Source organism: Phyllobates terribilis, unplaced genomic scaffold (genome assembly GCF_046119375.1).
Source record: "Phyllobates terribilis strain yellow unplaced genomic scaffold, ASM4611937v1 Scaffold_1__5_contigs__length_1240528914, whole genome shotgun sequence".
Lineage (NCBI taxonomy): Eukaryota > Metazoa > Chordata > Amphibia > Anura > Dendrobatidae > Phyllobates > Phyllobates terribilis.
The window spans coordinates 70,882,950-70,902,962 of NW_027362761.1; the positions used below are offsets into that span (position 1 = coordinate 70,882,950).

The following is a 20,013-nucleotide window of genomic DNA, read 5'->3' on the forward strand; positions in this document are numbered from 1 at the left end:
ACAATATAGGGAAGCCCTTTTTTTCTTAATTATTTCATGAATTTCATGAAATAATTTAAAAAAAAAATACGTGGAGCTTCGCCCTATTTTTGTGTCCAGCCAGGTACAACTAGGCAGCTGGGGGCTGGAATCTGCAGCGCAGGGAGGCCCAAGCTTTCTGGGCCCCACCCGCTGCAAATTGCAGTCCGCAGCCACCCCGGAAAATGGCGCGTTCATAGAAGCGCCATCTTCTGGCGCTGTACCCAACTCATCCAGGGCCCTGGTGCGGTGGCTCACTGGGTAATAAAGGGGTTAAGGCCAGCTTGGCATTATCAGCTGGCCCTAAGCCCGAAATTCATGGGGTCACGCCACTATTAGACATGACCACCATGAATTTCTAGTAAAGTATTTAAAAAAAACACAACACCCAGAATAAAGTCCTTTAATTGAAATAAAGACACAATTCTTTATTGTTCTAAATTAAACTATACTTACCATCACGCCCATTCCAGCTGAAGCCAACGATCTCCTGCAATAAAAGAAAAATAATAAACCAACATCATCCTTACCTTTCCATGGTTCCCACGACAGCTTCAGCTCTGCTACATCGAGATGACAGGCTGGACCGCAGCAGAACGCTGCCATCCAGCCTGTCATCCCGCAGACACTGAGAAGCGCAGGCATGCTTGCGCTCCTCAGTGTCTCTCTGTGACGGCATCCAGATGAGCCGAGGTCATGTCCAATGAACTCGGCTCACCTCATGCACGTCACTGACAGCGTGGGAAAATTCTCACGCTGAAGCGCTGAGTGCAGGAGAATTTTCCCACGCTGTCAGTGACGTGCATGAGGTGAGGTCATGTCCAATGAACTCGGCTCACCTCATGCACGTCACTGACAGCGTGGGAGAATTCTCCTGCACTCAGCGCTTCAGCGTGAGAATTCTCCCACACTGTCAGTGACGTGCATGAGGTGAGCTGAGTTCATTGGACATGACCTCACCTCATGCACGTCACTGACAGCGTGGGAAAATTCTCATGCTGAAGCGCTGAGTGCAGGAGAATTCTCCCACGCTGTCAGTGACGTGCATGAGGTGAGCCGAGTTCATTGTCGGCTCATCTGGATGCCGTCACAGAGAGACACTGAGTAGCGCAAGCATGCCTGCGCTTCTCAGTGTCCGCGGGATGACAGGCTGGATGGCAGCGTTCTGCTGCGGTCCAGCCTGTCATCTCGATGTAGCAGAGCTGGAGCCATCGTGGGAACCATGGAAAGGTAAGGATGATGTTGCTTTATTATTTTACTTTTATTGCAGGAGATCGTTGGCTTCAGCTGGAATGGGCGTGGTGGTAAGTATGGTTTAATTTAGAACAATAAAGAATTGTGTGTTTATTTCAATTAAAGGACTTTATTCTGGGTGTTTGTGTTTTTTTTTTAACTTTGACTATGGGGTTAGTAATGGGGGTGTCTTATAGACGCCTCTCCATTACTAACCTGGGCTTGATGTCAGCTGGCATTATAAGCTGACATCAACCCCAGCCCTATTACCCCACTGCCACCGCTACAGGGCAGTGGGAAGAGCGAGGCTAAGTGCCAGAATTGGCGCATCCTATGGATGCGCCATTTCTGGGGCGGCTGACGGCTGGTGTTTCTAGCCTGGGAGGGGGCCAATATTCATGGCACCCTTCCTAGGCTATTAATATCAGCCCCCAGCTGTCTGCCTAGCCTTTGCTAGCTATTAAAATAGGGGGGACCCCACGTTATTTTTTTGGGCGGGTCCCCCATTTTAATAGCTAGTAAAGGCTATGTATTCAGCTGGGGGCTGATATTAGTAGCCTGGGAAGCTCCGTGGGTATTACCCCCTTCCCAGGCTTCAAACATCTGCCCCAGCCGTCTGCTTAACCTCCGCTAGAGACTAAAATTAAGGGGAACCCCACGCCAATTTTTTTTTAAATAAATCCTTTATTTTAACACTAAATGACAAGTACAGTAATCAACACTATCACTGTACTTCATATATATGTGACTGACATGTTTCTATCTATCTAATCTATGTATGATTCTCTATTCCTTCTATTCTAAATTGTCGGGTACAGATGCTGAATTGCCGGCCGACTTTCTTAAAGAGACGGTGCATGAAAACACTATTATTTTTTTAAATAAATCCTTTACACTAAATGACAAGTACAGTAAGCAACACTGTCACTGTACTTCATATATATGTGACTGACATGTTTCTATCTATATAATCTATGTGTGATGCTCTATTCTTTCTGTTCTAAATTGTCGGGTACCGCTGCTGAATTGCCGGCCGGCTTTTTTAAAGAGACGGTGCATGAAAACACTATTATTTTTTTTAATAAATCCTTTACACCAAATGACAAGTATAGTAAGCAACACTGTCACTGTACTCTCATATAAATTTGACTGACATGTTTCTATCAATCTAATCTATGTGTAATGCTCTATTCTTTCTGTTGTAAATTGTCGGGTACCGGTGTATGCGCTGATGAATTGCCGGCTTTTCGCATAATGCATTCTACATTATTCTTAGTTGTTTTACTTCATGTAGAATTAACCTACAAGGAAAGAAAGGGTTTATTTTCATTCCGATATTAGTGTCCCATTGACTTGCATTGGTTTCCGGTATCGGAATCGGCGATATCCGATACTTTTTGGGTATCGGCCCGATCCAATCCGATACGATATTTCCTGATATCGGAAGGTATCGCTCAACACTAGTTGTGAGTCAGTGCTGTGCCTGACCTTTGCACAACTACACAGGGTGAGCATATACGCTACACAAATCTATCCAAAACTTGTGCAATTGCCACACTTTATTGTAGTCCAAGAGGCACCTTTATTTTGGTGCAATTTTTACAATTAACCTAATGATAAAGGGGTTGTCCAGTGAAAACAAGTTACAGTTAGGCCCAGAAATATTTGGACAGTGACCGAATCTTTGTGATTTGGGCTCTGCGTGCCACTATTTTTTATTTAAAATGAAACAACTGAGATGCAATTGAAGTGTAGATTTTCAGGTTTAGGTCAGGGCCCCACTATCAGTATTTGGTCAGTATTCAGTCAGTATTTTTTCTCAGGAGTGGGAACCAAAACCAGGAGTGGGTGATAAATGCAGAATTGGTGACTTGTTTCTAATTTACCCTTTCTCTAATTGTTCCTCACCTGGTTTTGGCTCCCACTGACCAAATACTGATAGTGGGGCCATGGCCTTATTTAACGAGGTTGAACAAAAATATCCTGTGAAACATTTAGGAATAGCAACAATTTTTCTACCAATCCTCCTCATTTCGGGGGCTCAAAAGTAATTGGACAAATTAACTTTATTACAAATAAAGTGTTCATTTGTAATACTTTGTAGAGAATCCTTTGCAGGCAATGACTGCCTGAAGTCTGGAAGCCATGGACGTTACCAAATGCCGGGTTTCCCCCTTGGTGCGCTTCCAGGCCTTTATTGCAGCTGACTTCAGTTGTTACTTGTTTGTGGGTCTTTCCCTTTAAGACAAAACTTAAAGCAGAATCTGTCACCACATTTGACCTGTCTAAACTATTAATATGGGCATACAGGCTGTAGACTGCCAAGGCGAGTGATAGCTGTATGCCTCATATCAGATGTCTTGTTGTTGATAAATCATCTGTTATCACTTTATATAAATGACCATTGGAAGCCATGCGTGCTCATGCCATCACATTGCCTCCACCATGTTTTACAGAGGATGTGGTGAGTTTTGGATCATGAGCCGTTCCAAGCCTTCTCCATACTTTTTCTTCCCATCATTCTGGTAATCTTAGTTTCATCTGTCCAAAGAATGCTTTTCCAGAACGGAAAAAACTTCTTTAGATGTTTTTTTTGGCAAAGTCTAATCTGGTCTTTCTGTTTTTAAGACTGATTAATGGTTTGCATCTTGGTCCCTTTAAAAAGAGGCAGCTATATTTTAAAGAGCTGTAATTCCTAAACCCTTACTTTAATTAGGATGTCAGTACCCTAAAATTAAAGCTGAAAGTCTTCACTTTAAGTCCTTATTGATTATATAACTGTATCATGAATATGTTTTGGTAAACAGCTAAAATACCAAAATTTGTGTCACTGTCCAAATATTTCTGGACCTAACTGTATCACCTATCGACTGGATAGGTGATGACATGTTGATCAGTGGTGACCAACCACTTGGACCTGCACTGATTGGCAGAACTGGGAACTTTTATTTTTGTCAGTGTAGGGTCTCACGACCATTTTCTCCACATCTCTCAGACCTGGAGAGAAAAAAACAAATTCTCCACCTTCTCCATTCTGTCATCCGAATGCAGTGTGATATTTTTTATGGACCCATAGACTTGCATTGCCGATTTTTATCTGACACTGATCAAAATTGGACATCTTCACTTTTTTTTTTTGGTCGACCACTTGGTCTGAGGAAAAGACATGTGCACTGCGCCATGATATGATAGGTATGTTTTCACAGATAACACTCGGACGAGAAATTCCCTATGTAGCTGCCAAGTACTGCATTCACTATAGAAAATGAATAGAGTAGTGGTTGGGTATCTAACCTGCCGCTCCATTTTGTAGCGGGAATATAAGTTCCCCCTTCAGAGATAAAAATTCCCCGATCTGACGATTGGCGCACGTTCCAGCATTGGAGCACCTATCGATTGGCAAGTTTTCACCTAACTTGTTTTCATTGGTCTACTCTTTTAAGCTATTATACATGACAATTTGGTAAATTTGCTTCACAGAAGGTCTTGGATTCGTAAACGTTTATTAGCACTATTTTTTTCTATAATTGACTAGTGAAGATGTAAGGTTTGGATTTCTGTTTGATTCCATAGTTTGTTGACTTTGCTGTGTTGTGAGACCTTGGTTACTTATTTATTAACCTTAATTTTTTTCTTTAGGAAAAAGGTTAGTCTGGAGAAAAACTAAGTACACCCTCATTGAATTGTATGGTTTTACATGCACAAACATAATAAAGAGACATCTGTGTCTGGTCTGGTAAATACAACCTCAGCTGAACAACGCATGACAAATTACACCACGATAAAAATTAGGTCAAAATACAGAAACAGTATATGAAAAATTAAGTATACCCTAAAAATTTACTATTTTGTAAAACCAAATTTAGTAACAATAAGGGTGCATTCCTACGTTCAGGATTTCCTGCTGTTTTGATGCTGCGCATTTATGCAGCGGCAAAACCGCAGCAGCCAGATGTTACAGCATACAGTAGTGGATGGATTTCTAGAATTCTCAAGTCCACTGCACTGTGCTTATCTGGGCACCTGCAGACACTGACATGCGGAGCATCTTTCCGATCTGCAGCATGTAAATTTCTCTTGCAGGTATGCATGCGGATTTTCCCCATAGACTTGCTTAGATGAGGAAAATCCACATGTGTAAAAAATGTAAAATGCGGGTCTGCTAATTTGCATAATAGGTGCGGAAATGGTGCAGACATTCTGCAGCGTCAAAACCGCAGCAAATCCTTAACGTGGGAACGTACCCTTACTTGAAGAAATCGTTTTCTGTATAACTTTATCAGTCTTTCACTTTGTACTGGAGGAATTTTAGACCACTCTTCTTTACAAAGTTGCTTAAAGGGGTTGTCCACCTTTTCTTCTTAAATGCATGCAGTTGGGGCTAAAAATTATTTTTGGAGTTGGGCTTCATTACAAAATTTGCACCATTTGCCCTTTTTGGATATGTGTAACTGTCAAGTATTTGTTACTGGCATTTCTGCAAAAAACATGTCTCTTGGCAGGAAAAATGCTTGAAAAAAAAACATACATTTTTTAATGAGTTTTTGATGTGTTTTTTGATGCATTTTTTCCACGTTATTAGAATAGGTGATAAAAGGCTGCAAAAATGCTAAAAGGATTGACATGCTGCAAATGTGAAACAGCTTTAAATCTGCAAGGAAAAAATAAGTAACGTGCATGAGATTTCAGAAATCTCATTCATTTTGCTGGGACAGCGAAATGCTGCATTTTTCGTTGCAAAAACAAGCAAACTGAAAAAAAAAAAAGTGGGAAAAACGCGACGTGTGAACAAAACCTATAGGTTACATGAGAACCCGTCAGTCAGCCCAGTATGATGGTCAGAAAGGGAGTTTGTAACTCTTTTATCTGACTTTCTCTAAGCTCCTTTCAGCTGATTTATAATCACAGACTACATGAATGTTGAATGTGAATTGAAAGAGAGCCTGTAGAAGCATTTTTTAGCCCCGAATGCATGGACTTAAGTAGGACTTAAAAAAGTCACTATAAGTTCATTGAGGATCTTGAGCATTTGCTACTGCACTGCTCTATTAAGGCCACAGCATTCAATTGGGTTGAGGTCTGGACTTTGCCTGCCCATTGCAGCACTTTCATTCTTTTCTTTCTCAGTCACTCTGATGTAGATTTGCTGGTGTTTTTGGGATCATTGTGGTGTGCATGACCTAGTTTTGGCCAAGCTTTAGATTTTGTATAGATGGTTTCACATTTGACTTTAGTACTTTGATATATTGAGGTTGAATCAGTGAGTGCATGGTGCCCAAGTCCTGAGGCTTCAAAGCAAAGCCCAAAATCATCACCTCTGATAAGGTGATTCTGCAGATATGCTATGTCTGTTTTTCACCAAACATGGGGCAGGGCATTATCTCTACTCTGATCTCATCTGTCCAAAGGACATTGTTACAGAATTCTTGTAGCTTGTTCACTTGCAACTTTGCAAACTTTAGCTGTGCTGCCATGTTCTTTGTAGAAAGAGGCTTGGTCCTGGCAACCCTTCCAAACAAATAATACTTGTTTAATCTTTTTCTTACTGTACTGTCATGAAATTGAACATTTGCCATGCTGAGAACTTTAGAGTCTGAGCTATAGCTCTTGATTTTTTTGCAATTGAGCATGGTCTAATTTTGGAATGAATTTTCTGTGCTGTCCATAGTTATATATTAAACTATTACTTCAAGGTATTGCTTCTAAAGGTACTTCTATGAGATATTGATTCGTGGGGTGTACTACATTTTCCACATACTGTTTTTGCATTTGGCCTAGTTTTGGTAAATAAACACTGACTAATTTGTCATGTGTTTTTTTTTTTATCTGACATTGTATTTACCTAATTTTAAGACTTTCTAAGGATTTAATGTTTTCTTTTAAATTATGTTCTGATATGTAAAACTATGGAATTGAAAGAGGGTGTACTTAGTTTTTATCATTACTGTATATCTAGCATTATGAGACAAAGCCTAATGCATGTTAAAACATGTCTTTAATTTCATTTTCTACTATATTAATGATGAAAAATACCAGAAAATGTTCATTTCCATTTTAGAAACAATGACCCGATTCATCAAGACCAGCGTTTCCTCTGCCGATCTTGATGAGCAGATGTGCTGGAGTCAGACCCTTCTGATTCATTCACATGCGCACGCCTGTCAATGAATCTGGCGTGTCTGAACAGTGGCATGTGTTTCCATGTGTGGATAGCACTTGTACCTATAATAGTAAATGGGTCTGTTCACATGTCCTTGATTTTTCGTCGACTGTACACTCCACGTAAAGTCGTGGAATCTTCTTCGATATTGATCCGAGTGGTGGATTCAAACCGGCAAGAATGCTGTCTGTTTTTTCGCAGACTGCTAGATAGGAGAAGGTAACATTTTATTTTATTTTTATTGAAAGAAAAAGCCAAACAGTGCAAAATTTTTAATTACAAAAATTATTTTTTAGCCCAAATGCATGGACTTAAGTTGGACTTAAAAATGTCGCTTTGTTCATTGAGGATTTTGAGCATTATTAGTGCACCGCTTTATTGAGGTCTCATCACAGCATACCAATTGGGTTGAGATCTGGACTTTGCCCGACTGATTAGGGGTTGTCTGAAAGTGAACAAAACTTTTAAGTCTAAAAAATGCAGATTCCTGTCTTTCCTTAAAATCTGGGAAAATCAAGGAAGGTATTTTTATCAGCATGCTATTTCAATATCCAGCAGACACAAACAGTACATATGATCTTTGCTCGGGTTATCTACAAACAAAGTCCAATGAAACTGAATCAGATCATAAACACTTAACCACTTAGGCTGGCCAAGCATTGCCGTTTTATAGATACTCAATAAAATTTGTAAGACACCATCATGACTGTCAGAAGGGGGCTGGAACGAGCAATAGATCGTGTGTGATTAAGTAATTACACAGCTTTTTGAGATGTTAACGGGTTCTCTCTAAATTAGAACAGCGATAAACAAGGGTCGGCGCTCAGCTGTTATTGGGTTACATCTGCTGAAGCAATGTAGAAGCTGCTGTTCCTCACCAGCTGGTTAGTCTGCTATGAAGTTCTGGTGTTAGCCACATCTTCAAAAATGATGTAGCAAATTCTAATTAATCACTACATATTATAATCATCATTTTGACATTGTGTCATTGTACAGAAAATAGTCTGCATCAGTAAAATAATAGTGGAATCTGGATTATAACTCTATATGGCCGTACATTCATGAGTATGGAGGAGTCAGGAGAGATAGCTGCCGGCCAAATGTTTGTTTGGTGGACAGATATCGAATGCGTATTGTCAGTTTAAGGCCCTTTTCACATGTGCAATTTTCTATGGGGCTTTTCGCAAAGTGAGCAACCGCCACACTTTGTACAGTAGTGTGTTATTTGGGGCCTCTCAATCCTCAATCTCTGATAAACACTTTCTTCTGATTTATATTCAATGTATTCTGAAATTCTTCATTTCCATTAAATCAATGCGTAAATCACATAAAGTACATTAGCAACATATTCACCGTTCTGTAAACATCATGAATTTTTCGCTGCTTTTGAATTCCTATTGAGGACTTGCTAAGACACTACATGTTGGAGTGTCCCGCACAGCTGTGTGACGTTTCGGGGCTGTTCCCCCTTTCTCAAGTATGCACTGCTTGTTTCATCCTGTGATTAAATAGGAGTAGCCACGTGACGTGACAAAAAGAAAAATTCCAAAAAATACCAATATCTGTGGAACATGAAGAAGATATAAAGGGACACACATTGCAGCCTCAGAAAACTGGGCCACCATGCTTTTTTTTTACTGCGAACTGCACATTACGAGTTTTTTAAGCAGAAGATGATTCAGGAAACTGGCAGCAGTGTTTTTCCTGTAGCGACTTTTTTTTGCGAAAGCTTTACAGCTGCTATTTTTTTTTATACATTATGTATAGAATAGTGGGAAGAATGGTCAGGTCACTGGAAAGAGTGGTCAGAAAGGTGTGCATGCTTGAGTGGAGGTGTGCATGCTTAACCATCCAGACAGGTATCTGGCAAGCCTCATAGCAGTGAGGACAGTGTAGGCTGCAGCAGACGCTCCTGCCGCATGTGTCCCGCTCCTCCGCCGCTGACTCTCCCCCCAAACACCACTACCACCCACAGCAACAAGACATTAAATTAGAAGGTTCAAACTATAAGACGCACTCCCCACTTTCCTCCAACATTTTGGAGGAAAAAGTGTGTCTTATAGTCCGAAAAATACGATACATTGCACATGGACTGTGCCAAGGAGCGTGTGTGTGCATGCACTGAAGGGCCCGTGCGGATAGTATATAGATTGAAAATAAACTTTACTTAAGTTTTAAAAACGTGCCTACTAGAGATATGGGGTAATGCACTTATTATTTGGGGTGCAGGCCAAGAGTCAAAGTCCCTAGACACGCCTTTGGAAATCGGTATGAACTCCAGCTTTTAATGCTAACCTACACGCAAATGTTCTCCCATAGATACACAATAAATCAGTCAAGGGAGCATTCCATTCAATGCATGTAATTTCAGCTATATAATCTTAGTAATGATATGTGTGCTTTGGAGATGAGCGCTACAACTCTACAACCAGAGACATTGCTTTTAAAACATCATAGTGGAGTTTTTCTTTCCAGTAAGTCATATTCATTCTCTTGCTTTGCTTTATTTTGAATACACCTGCTCTGTACAAACAACAAAGCATCTCTTTGTCTTGGGCAGCTTTTTTGTGTAGGTTGGATCAATCGTATTATAGAAAGGTAAACAATATTGTGCTGCTTAAAGGGGTATTCCCACAATCATGTTCCTGACTCTTTGTGCCTTACTGCTTAAATCATTCTCAAATATAGTTATTTTTCTAAAGTGAATACTATTCAAAATTTCAAACCTCTAAAATTATTATTTTTTCATCTAGGTATGTTTATACCTGGTTTCCCATAAACCTATCTTCCATTACTTCTATCCATCCTGGTAGGGCATGCTCAATAAATAACAATAAATACCATTTCTAGCTCTGCAGTAAGATGGCGCGTGTGTTAATGCTATCTTTTCTGCATATGACAGGTAAGTGTACTCTTCACTCTCTACATGTCTGCTGCTTTTAGGGATACCCCAAAGAAGGGGCCCAAGATCACCTCTAAGGGGTGTTCAAGGTCCCAGAATGGGTCAGAGCTGGGTTCTAGGGGTACATCTCGTAACATTGTCTGTTGGAAGTGTTGTGCCCCGGGTCATATATAAGACAACTTTCCCTAGACCCCGGAGCCAATGGACTGCAGCGTAGGCCGCGCTGCTCCTACTATGTCTACCCTGCCTGCCGTGCTGTTCCTCATCCTGGTGAGAAGCCTCAGGAACGGCAGGTGATTGTGAACAGTGTCCAAGTGACAGGTCCTCTGGACTCAGGGAGGACCTGAGTCACATACCTAGCACATACCTCTTGAAGCTCATCAAGAGAATGCCAAGAGTGTGCAAAGCAGTCATCAAAGCAAAAGGTGGCTACTTTGAAGAACCTAGAATATAAGACATATTTTCAGTTGTTTCACACTTTTTTGTTAAGTATATAATTCCACATGTGTTAATTCATAGTTTTGATGCCTTCAGTGTGAATGTACAATTTTCATAGTCATGAAAATACAGAAAAATCTTTAAATGAGAAGGTGTGTCCAAACTTTTGGTCTGTACTGTATATATATTTATATATATATATATATATATATATATATATATATATATATAGTATAAATAATATGTATATGTGTGTGTGGTGTGACGATGCTGCTCCACCGTTCATTGCCATGACATCCATGGCGTTTTTCCTTTTTCCAGCTGTAAACCATCAGGCAAGCTGTTGTCCTTTACAAGTCCCACTAAAGCCTCTATGAAGGAAGTGTGTATATATGTAACTAATCAACTAATCATGTCAAACAATTGGGTAGGCCGGGTTCGTATCTACGTTGAAGGCTGCATTCCAAGCTTTTGTCACAGATTCTGTTCTACAGTATTATTTTTTTCCCAGTAAAATGAAAAACACAATGATAGGAACCCCACAGACCCAATTATAAGTCAGTGAGGTCTGTCCTGAGATGCACCCATACCTCCATCAATTACATTGTTTGACTCCTATGATCAGTTAAATAACTCAAGTGTGAACGGAGCCTAGGTGCCATTTACCATATATGGCCATTTTATGTACATTTTTATCAGATGAATTTACTTGAAAAGAATACTCCCATGCAATAAACAAGTCAGTTTCACATTGCATTTCCTCATTAGGAGAGTGAAGTGCTATACAGTAAGGTAATGGTTTCAGTGAATTAAAATGACAGTGATCGGAGGGTAAAATCGAGGAATTTCTGTCGCCTGCAGTAGAACATAAGTTGAGGAATTAAAAGAGTTTTCGTCATTGTTTCCAAATGGCTTTTAAGTATGCACCGCACCTCAAATCTTTGGAGGTAAGTAGTGTATGTATAAAATTCATATACTCCAGTTAAGAACTTGTACACGTTTTACAGTTGTGTTGCCTATGTATTGCAATGTAAATGTGCACATTACTTTATATTATGGATCAATGACAAGTAACGTGTATGCTGTATCTGATGCATTGGATTCTTGTACCCCTTTACTCTTAAGTTGGCCAAATTCTTTTTGTGGTGTATTTCAGAGATATTGTAGAGTTTTATTTAGAAATACACAATAGCGTCCTTCTGATGATTAGAAAACCTGAAATGAAGCAAAATGCTTAATATGATATGAAGTCATAAAGATATTACATCTAAAATATATTAAATATAGTTTAGTCTTTTTCCAATAGTAATTGGAATCTGTGTAATGCAATGTGAAGCGAACACTGAGAACTAAGCATTCATAACCTTTGAACACTCTGCCTTATTAACTTAGTTTATAGTTCGAGGCCTATAATTAAATTACTTTTGTGGCACTAATAAAAATGCTTGGGGCATAGTCCTTTGGCAGAGATGTGTTTGAATACAATACATTGTGGGGATCTGAAATTAGCATTCTGCTCTTTATGGGAGTATTATGGCTTCCTAGGTTGTCCATATTACGCTAAGTTGACTTGTATGAGAACTTTTCCTGTACTGCTCCTCTAAGGTGGAACCCTAAATTTCACTATCCAGTTACTCCTGAATTCCCGGCATCAGTGTAATGTTATTCTAATGATATCTATTCATTCGTCTGTATAAAAGCTAATGTGTACCTCTGCAGCAGACACTCTTAGTCCTACCTTAGAGGTACTGCTGGGTGTGCTGCATATCTGCACAAGGATTGCCGTGGAATCCACAGAAATTGCAGCTTGTTCCTTTTTCCTGTAGTTGATTTTTTCCTTAGTAGATAAATCTTCCTAATTTCTTCTGCTGCATATGAGTGAGATTCCAGAAACCCCATTCTCATGGATAGGATCTAGATTTGTTGTGAATTTTTTAGCTCAGAGCTTGAAAAAAAAATCCATGTCAAATCCAACATGTATTAGTGGGACCTAGAAATTTCTATCAATATGAGGGTGATATAGTGCTTCATGCTTTACTGTTGCCTGAAAATTTTAGTGAACATTTGGAGCCTGCTCACTTAAAAAAAAATTCATACGATTTGGTGAATTCCATACCAGATTTTACCAAACGAACTGCTCATGGCCCCACGTAAAACATAACTGCTTAGGAATATTTCAGCTCCAACTATGTAAAGCATTCTTACTATACATAATTCAATAGGTTCTTGTACATGCTGATAGATCCCGTTCCTGTGACCTTACAGTCTCTGACGATCAATAGTGAATATGATCGGTTATACTCTCTGAATTTCTAACCTATGGGGGTGCATAATAAGTGGCCTGCAATGACTTTCTGTGTGGCACCTAAACATTGGGTCTGGTAAAAGAGCCAGGCAAAATATTTATTATGTTATACCTCGTACAGTTTGAGAGGCTATTTTTTCGTGCTGTTCGAATCCTTTTGACATACATTTCTTGACAGCAATTGGGTCAGACATATTGCAATGCATCTTTGTTTTTAGAGGTTCTCTTTAATATATGTCAGAAATATCTGAAGGCAGGCCAAGAGATGAAATCCCTCAGCCATCAGGAGATTGAGGATTCCTTTTCTCCCCGTTCGGCATTCCAGGGTGGAGAGGATGTCATCCAAAAAATATTTTGTCAAGTCTGATTAAAAAATTAATTTATACATTTAACAGTTAGAAAATCTGCAACTTGGTTATGTTTTTGAAATTGAATAGATAGAAATGTCTTTTTTTTTTTTGCTGAATGTATTGGGGAAGAAGTATCACATTTTGGGCAGCATTTGTTTACACTGATTACAAGGGTAGTGGGAATGATGCCAAAAATAGGAAGACCGTTGGGCCAATTCATCAAAGCAATTTTGCCAGAATTCTCTCATGAATTCTGGTACTTCTGGCATGAGACGCAGAAAACTGCAACCAAGGTTATTAAGAGAATGGGTAGTCTGCAGTGCCAAGACAAGTTATGAAACTTGGGGTTATTCAGTTTGGAAAAACGAAGGCTTATGGGTGATCTAATTACAATTTACATATATATGCAGGGACAGTACAGAGATCTTTCTAATGATCTTTTTACACCTAGGCCTGCGATAGGAACAAGGGGGCATCCTCTATGTCTAGAGGAAAAGTCGGTTTCTCCACCATCACAGGCTATGATTCTGTGCAGGAAATGGAGCGTTCTGCCACAAGGTGGTATTGTAATGGTTGATTCATTAAAAAGTTAATTTAATACCTGGATGTCTTTCTTGAAGAATATAATATTACAGGATATGGGCTCTAGATTTTGTGATGGGACGTTGAACTACGGAACTAGTTTGATTTGCCATATGTGGAGTTGTGAAGGAATTTTTCCCCTAATATGGGGCATTAGCCTCTGTCTTATGGCGTTTTTTTGCCTTCCACTGGATGAACATTACAAGGTTATAGGTTGAACATGATGGACTTGTGTCTTCTTTCAATTTTAAAACTATAAAAGTACGAAAAACTACAACTCGCCCTGCAAAACACAAGCGCTCATTCAGCTATGTCAGTGGAAAAATAAAAAAGATATGGCCCTTGGAAAGGTAAGGGAGAGAAATGCAAACATAGAAATGAAAATTACCTGCGTCCTTAAAGGGTTAAGGATTAACCGTTGTTCCCCCCCATAAATCAATATTACACGTGAAAATAAGAAACTTTGTAATAAATCTTATCAGAGTAATCTGCTTCCTCCTCCTTCTGAACTGAACATTCATTCTCAGTACGCAGGTAAAATCCGTTTTCAGTGAATACAGATTTCCCCAGTACTGAGATAGGAGATCATAGTTGCAGTTAATAAAATTCTATGGAGTGTAGAGGAGCTGCTGCAGGTTCTCCTGAAACATCAGTTATACTTGAAAGGGGTTGTCAATTTTAGACTGAATTCTGACATGAATTCAAAGGGTACTTAAATAAAGTTTTATTTTAAGGGTGCGCATATTTATGCAACCACATTATTGAAGTATTGAAGTTGTTTATTTTCATTTTTTCCACCCGAAAATATTTCAGTTTTTTTAATTGAATTGTACAGATTATGGCTGACATTAAAGGTGGAAAAGCTCTGAAATGATTCTTTTTGGGATGATTGTTTTTGCATGACAAAACCTGCATTTTATGGCTGATGTATGTAAATGGAAAGTATTATATACAGGGTGGTCCAAAAGCAGGTGGACAGAAAGTGTAATAAGGTTATGAAGGGGGAGATTTATCAAACATGGTGTAAAGTGAAACTGGCTTAGTTGCCCTTAGCAACCAATCAGATTCCACTTTTCATTCCTCACAGACGCTTTGGAAAATGAAAGGTGGAATCTGATTGGTTGCTAAGGGCAAACACATAAGATAACACATAATGGCAAATAATTGAAATACAGATCAAAGAAAATGGATTTTAACCGAGTATTGGAAATCTCAAAATGCTGAAACCGTTAGAGCAAATTGGGTTGAAACATTTGGTACTCAAGCCCCAAAGAGACAAACCATTTACCGCATTCGTGACAAATTCAATGCCACTGGCTCAATCCTTAATGCTCCAAAAACTGGTCGACCCAAAACAGTCTGTACAGAAGATAATAAACAACTTGTTGCTGAAACATTTGTTCAGAGTCCAAAAAAGTCCACCAGAAGAGCCTCTTTGGAATTGGGAATTTCACGAGCTTCTACCATGCGAATCCTGAAATCTATTGGGTGGAAAGCTTATCGTCCACGTCTAATTCATGGTTTATTGGAGGATGATCCAGACAGGCGGCTGCAATTTAGTGTTTGATAAATCTCCCCCTTCATAACCTTATTACACTTTCTGTCCACCTACTTTTGGACCACCCTGTATACTATGTGCATTATGTTATGGTGGTTATATATTAACCCTAAGTTTCCACAGCTTTGTTGCCATGTCATGTTACAGAATATTATATTTTCTCAGTCGATATGGGTCATGGGCGCTAAAAGAAGGTTTGCTGGCAGTGTACTCTACATTAGGGACACTTCCAATTCCAGAGACTATTGAAGCAAGTGAAAAGTACAAAAAAAAAATGTTTTTAAAAAAATATAAAAGTTCAAATCACCCCCCTTTCGCCCCATTCAAAATAAAACAGTTCAAAATCAGTTACTGATACAGATGTTTGGTATTGCGTTCAGAATCTCCCGATCTATCAATATATAAAGATAATTAATCTAATCCGTAAACAGCGTAATGAGAAAAAAATCAAAACCCCAGAATTAAGTTTTTTTGGTTGCTGCAGCATTGCATTAAAATGCAAAAACAGGCGAGCAAAACATTATATGTACCCCAAAATGGTATCAATAAAAATGTCAGCTCAGCGTGCAAAAAATAAGCCCTCACCCCGCCCCAGATCACAAAAATTGGAGACGCCACTGGTCTTGGAAAATGGTGCAATTTTTTGTTTTTTACAAACTTTGGATTTTTTTTCACCACTTAAAAAAGAACTTAGACATGTTTGGTATCTACAAACTCGTAATGACCTTGAGAATCCTAATGGCAGGTCATTTTTAGTATTTAGTGAACAAGGTAAAAAAAAAAAAAAACAATTGTAGAGTTGCACTTTTTTACAATTTCACCGCACTTGGAATTTTTTTTCCCATTTTTCAGTACACAATATGGTGAAATCAGTGGAGTCGTTCAAAAACGCAACTTTTCCCGCAAAAAATAAGCCCTCACTTGGCCACATTGACAGAAAAATAAAAAAGTTATAGGTCTGGGAAGAAGGGGAGCAAAAAACGAAAACGTAAAAACGAATAAACTCAAGGTGGTAAAGGGGTTAATGCATAAAAGTTTCAGTACTTTGAAACATTATTATTTTTGCAAATATAAAGATGCAGAATATTTTGTTATGCTAATTTTCTGATTTATTTAGAGGAAACCTAGCAACAGGTCAAATAACAAACATGTATAAACACTTTTGGGAATTATAAACAGTCACAGAAATTGCACTACAAAATTTGGTCCTCATTCAGTGACAACTCTTTTTTGCTTGTTTCTTGTACTCCTGCATCTGATCATCTCTTACAATTGTCCAAACATAATCTGCAAGCATTGATGGATTCCATTTTGCTTGATATCTTTTCTCCATAGGTGCAATATCTTGGTGAAATCTCTCACCATGCTCATTGCTCACTACTCCGCAGTTTGGTGGAAAATAGTCTAGATGCGAATGTAAGAAGCGAATCTTTAAGGCCATGTTACAGCCTAGGTCCCTATGTTTTGAGGAGATTTTCCACCAACTCTCCGAAGTTATCTGCTCTTGAGTTTCCCAAAACATTAGTTACCACTAATGCAAATTCTGCCCATGCAGCCTTTTCCTTGCCCTGCAACAAATGGAGAAACTCGTCATCTTGAAGAAGCTTATGAATCTGAGGTCCAATAAAGACTCTTTCTTTTATCATTGCTTCACTCATCCTTGGAAATTTATCAATGAGATACTTGAATGCTTTTGCATTTTTATCCATTGGCTTTACAAAGTTCTTCATTAGGCCCAACTAGATATGCAGTGGTGGTAACAAAATCTTATGTGGTTCAACTAGTGCTGGATGCAGGACATTTTTACTCCCTTGCTGAAGTGAATGTCGGAGATGCGAGTCTCATTTATTGTAGTGATATTCTCTTGTACGACTATCCCACTTGCACAGAAAGCAGCAGTACCTTGTGTACCCACCCTGGAGAGCAAGTAAAAGAGCAACCACCTTTAAGTCACCACAGAGGGACCACAAATGTTGGTCATAGTTAAGACACCTCATCAGCTGTTTCATGTTGTCATAGTTTTTTTTTATGTGGACTGCATAACCAACTGGAATTGAAGGTAGCGCTTTGTCATTATGCAGCAAGACAGCTTTTAGGCTTGTTTTGGATGAATCGTTGAAGAGCCTCCATTCCTCTGGATTATGACTTCTCTTCAGAGCTTCCATTAAAGGGGTGATGTTGTTGCATGCCACAAGATCGCCCTCCGTGATGAAGTATTAAACAAGATCTTTATCACGGTTGCGGAACAAAGAAATCTGAGCTTCACCCGCTAGAAGATTTCACTGCTGTAGCCTGGAACCTAAGAGCTCATCCTTACTCTTACTTATAGGCTTTCCTTTTCATGGTAGTAAAGTTTCGCCTTTGTGATGCAAAAGTGATTTCCACCTATTAGTAGCGAAAACTATCCACTTTGTTAATGCAAGAATGAGGCATATCTTAAAAAACATATAGAAACATGTCAATATGCTAAGAAATCGTAAAACTGTATACCTTACACAGAGAGCATTTATAAAAGTAGGTGAAGCAATTGTAATAAGGATTACGTCAATGGAGCTAATTTGGCGTTTTTTGATTGGTCACCCTAAGATGATAAAATACTGTAGGCTCAATACACTATGTTCCAAATTATTATGCAAATAATATTTTCTCAGATTTTCCCAAATTACCTATATGAATTGCAGTCATTGTAATTTTCCAGTCAAATAACTATTAGAGTACAATTGAAAGGTTTTTGTACAAACTGCCTATGATAACAGTATATTTTTAAAAAAATAAAAAACTCAAACTGCAATCAAAATGCATGTTCCAAATTATTATGCACAGCAGAGTGTTCAACCTTTTCATTTTAATAAAGAACAAAAAAATGGTCATTTTTGAAATTATAAGCATTAGCAGGTTATTACAATCAAACAGTTTTCAACTCAAAACTTTATTCTAGGTGATGTTACATTTGCACATAGGACCCCTTGTTCGAAAGGAGCTTCTGAACTCTCTCGTCCATTGAATTTGTCAGGCTTTGGATGGTTTCTGCTTCAATTGTTTTGCATGAGGACAGAATACCCTCCCAGAGCTGTTGCTTAGATGTGAACTGCCTCCCGCCATCATAGACACTCCTTTTGATGATGCTCCAGAGGTTCTGAATGGGGTAGAGGTCAGGGGAGCATGGGGGTCACACCATAAGTTTGTCCCCTTTTATGCCCACAGCAGCCAGAGATGCAGATGTGCATAATAATTTGGAACACATTGTAGACTAAATAAATTGATGATTTAATAAACTAGCTACTTACAATGCTATAATGATGATGAAATAATAAACAGATTTTCTATAAGCCTGCATGAAAGGTGTCATAAGTAATTACAATTGTTGTTATAGTTAAACACAGCAATTTATTAGTTTGTGTGTGTGTGTTTGTATAGCTGTAGATCCATTCTACAAAATATTCTCTTCCTTACCCCCATTGAAATTAGCAGTGCTCCCCTTACATGCACCCTAAGGGAATGTTTAGAAATGTTTCCCTTCTCTAATAATGGTATCCATTACCAAAGTAATAGAGCTACTTTATCCTCATGCCCTTTTTCCATAGACAATCTGACAACCCTTATACCAACATATACAGTGGGGAAAAAAAGTATTTAGTCAGCCACCAATAGTGCAAGTTCTCCCACTTAAAGAGATGAGAGAGGCCTGTAATTGTCATCATAGGTAGACTTCAACTATGAGAGACAAAATGAGAAAACAAATCCTGAAAATCACATTGTCTGATTTGGAAAGAAATTTTTTTCAAATTTTGGTGGAAAATAAGTATTTGGTCAATTACAAACAAGCAAGATTTCTGGCTCTCACAGACCTGTAACTTCTTCTTTAAGAGGCTCCTCTGTTCTCCACTCATTACATGTAGTACTGGCACCAGTTTGAACTTGTTATCAGTATAAAAGACACCTGTCCGCAACCTCAAAGAGTCACACTCCAAACTCCACTATGGTGAAGACCAAAGAGCTGTCAAAGGAAACAAGAAATAAAATTGTAGCCCTGCACCAGGCTGTGAAGACTGAATGTGCAATAGGCAAGCAGCTGGGTGTGAAGAAATCAACTGTAGGAGCAATAATTAGAAAATGGAAGATATGCAAGACTACTGATAATCTTCCTCGATCTGGGGCTCCACACAAGATCTCACCCTGTGGGGTCAAAATGATTCTACAGGTGAACAACTGGCTACGTCGATGGTGCCGTCAACAAGGATTTGGATTTCTGGATCACGGAATGAATTACCTATACGATGGACTACTTGCTAGAGATGGGGTGCACCTTACGAAGACTGGAAAACATGTATTTGGAAGTCGCCTTGCTACACTCATCAGGAGAGCTTTAAACTAGAACAATGTGGGAAGGGAAACAAAAGGCCAGAAAAAGCCATACAGCTGACAAATACTATTGAGATCTCTGCTACTGGAAGTGGAATGGAAGAA

General features: G+C 39.0%; 1 protein-coding gene across 2 annotated transcripts in view; it reads left to right on the top strand.

The window, feature by feature from the left end:
- CORO2A (coronin 2A) overlaps window positions 1-20,013 on the top strand; it is a 235,376-nt gene that overhangs the window by 34,171 nt on the left and 181,192 nt on the right. Inside the window, exon 1 of one of the 2 annotated variants that reach the window (XM_073664182.1) lies at window positions 11,495-11,698. The exons of the other annotated variant lie outside the window; for it this stretch is intronic. Coding sequence (XP_073520283.1) covers window positions 11,660-11,698 — 39 coding nt within the window. The 5' untranslated portion in view covers window positions 11,495-11,659. Of the gene's footprint in view, window positions 1-11,494; window positions 11,699-20,013 lie in introns of those variants that run through there. 2 annotated transcript variants of the gene reach the window in all.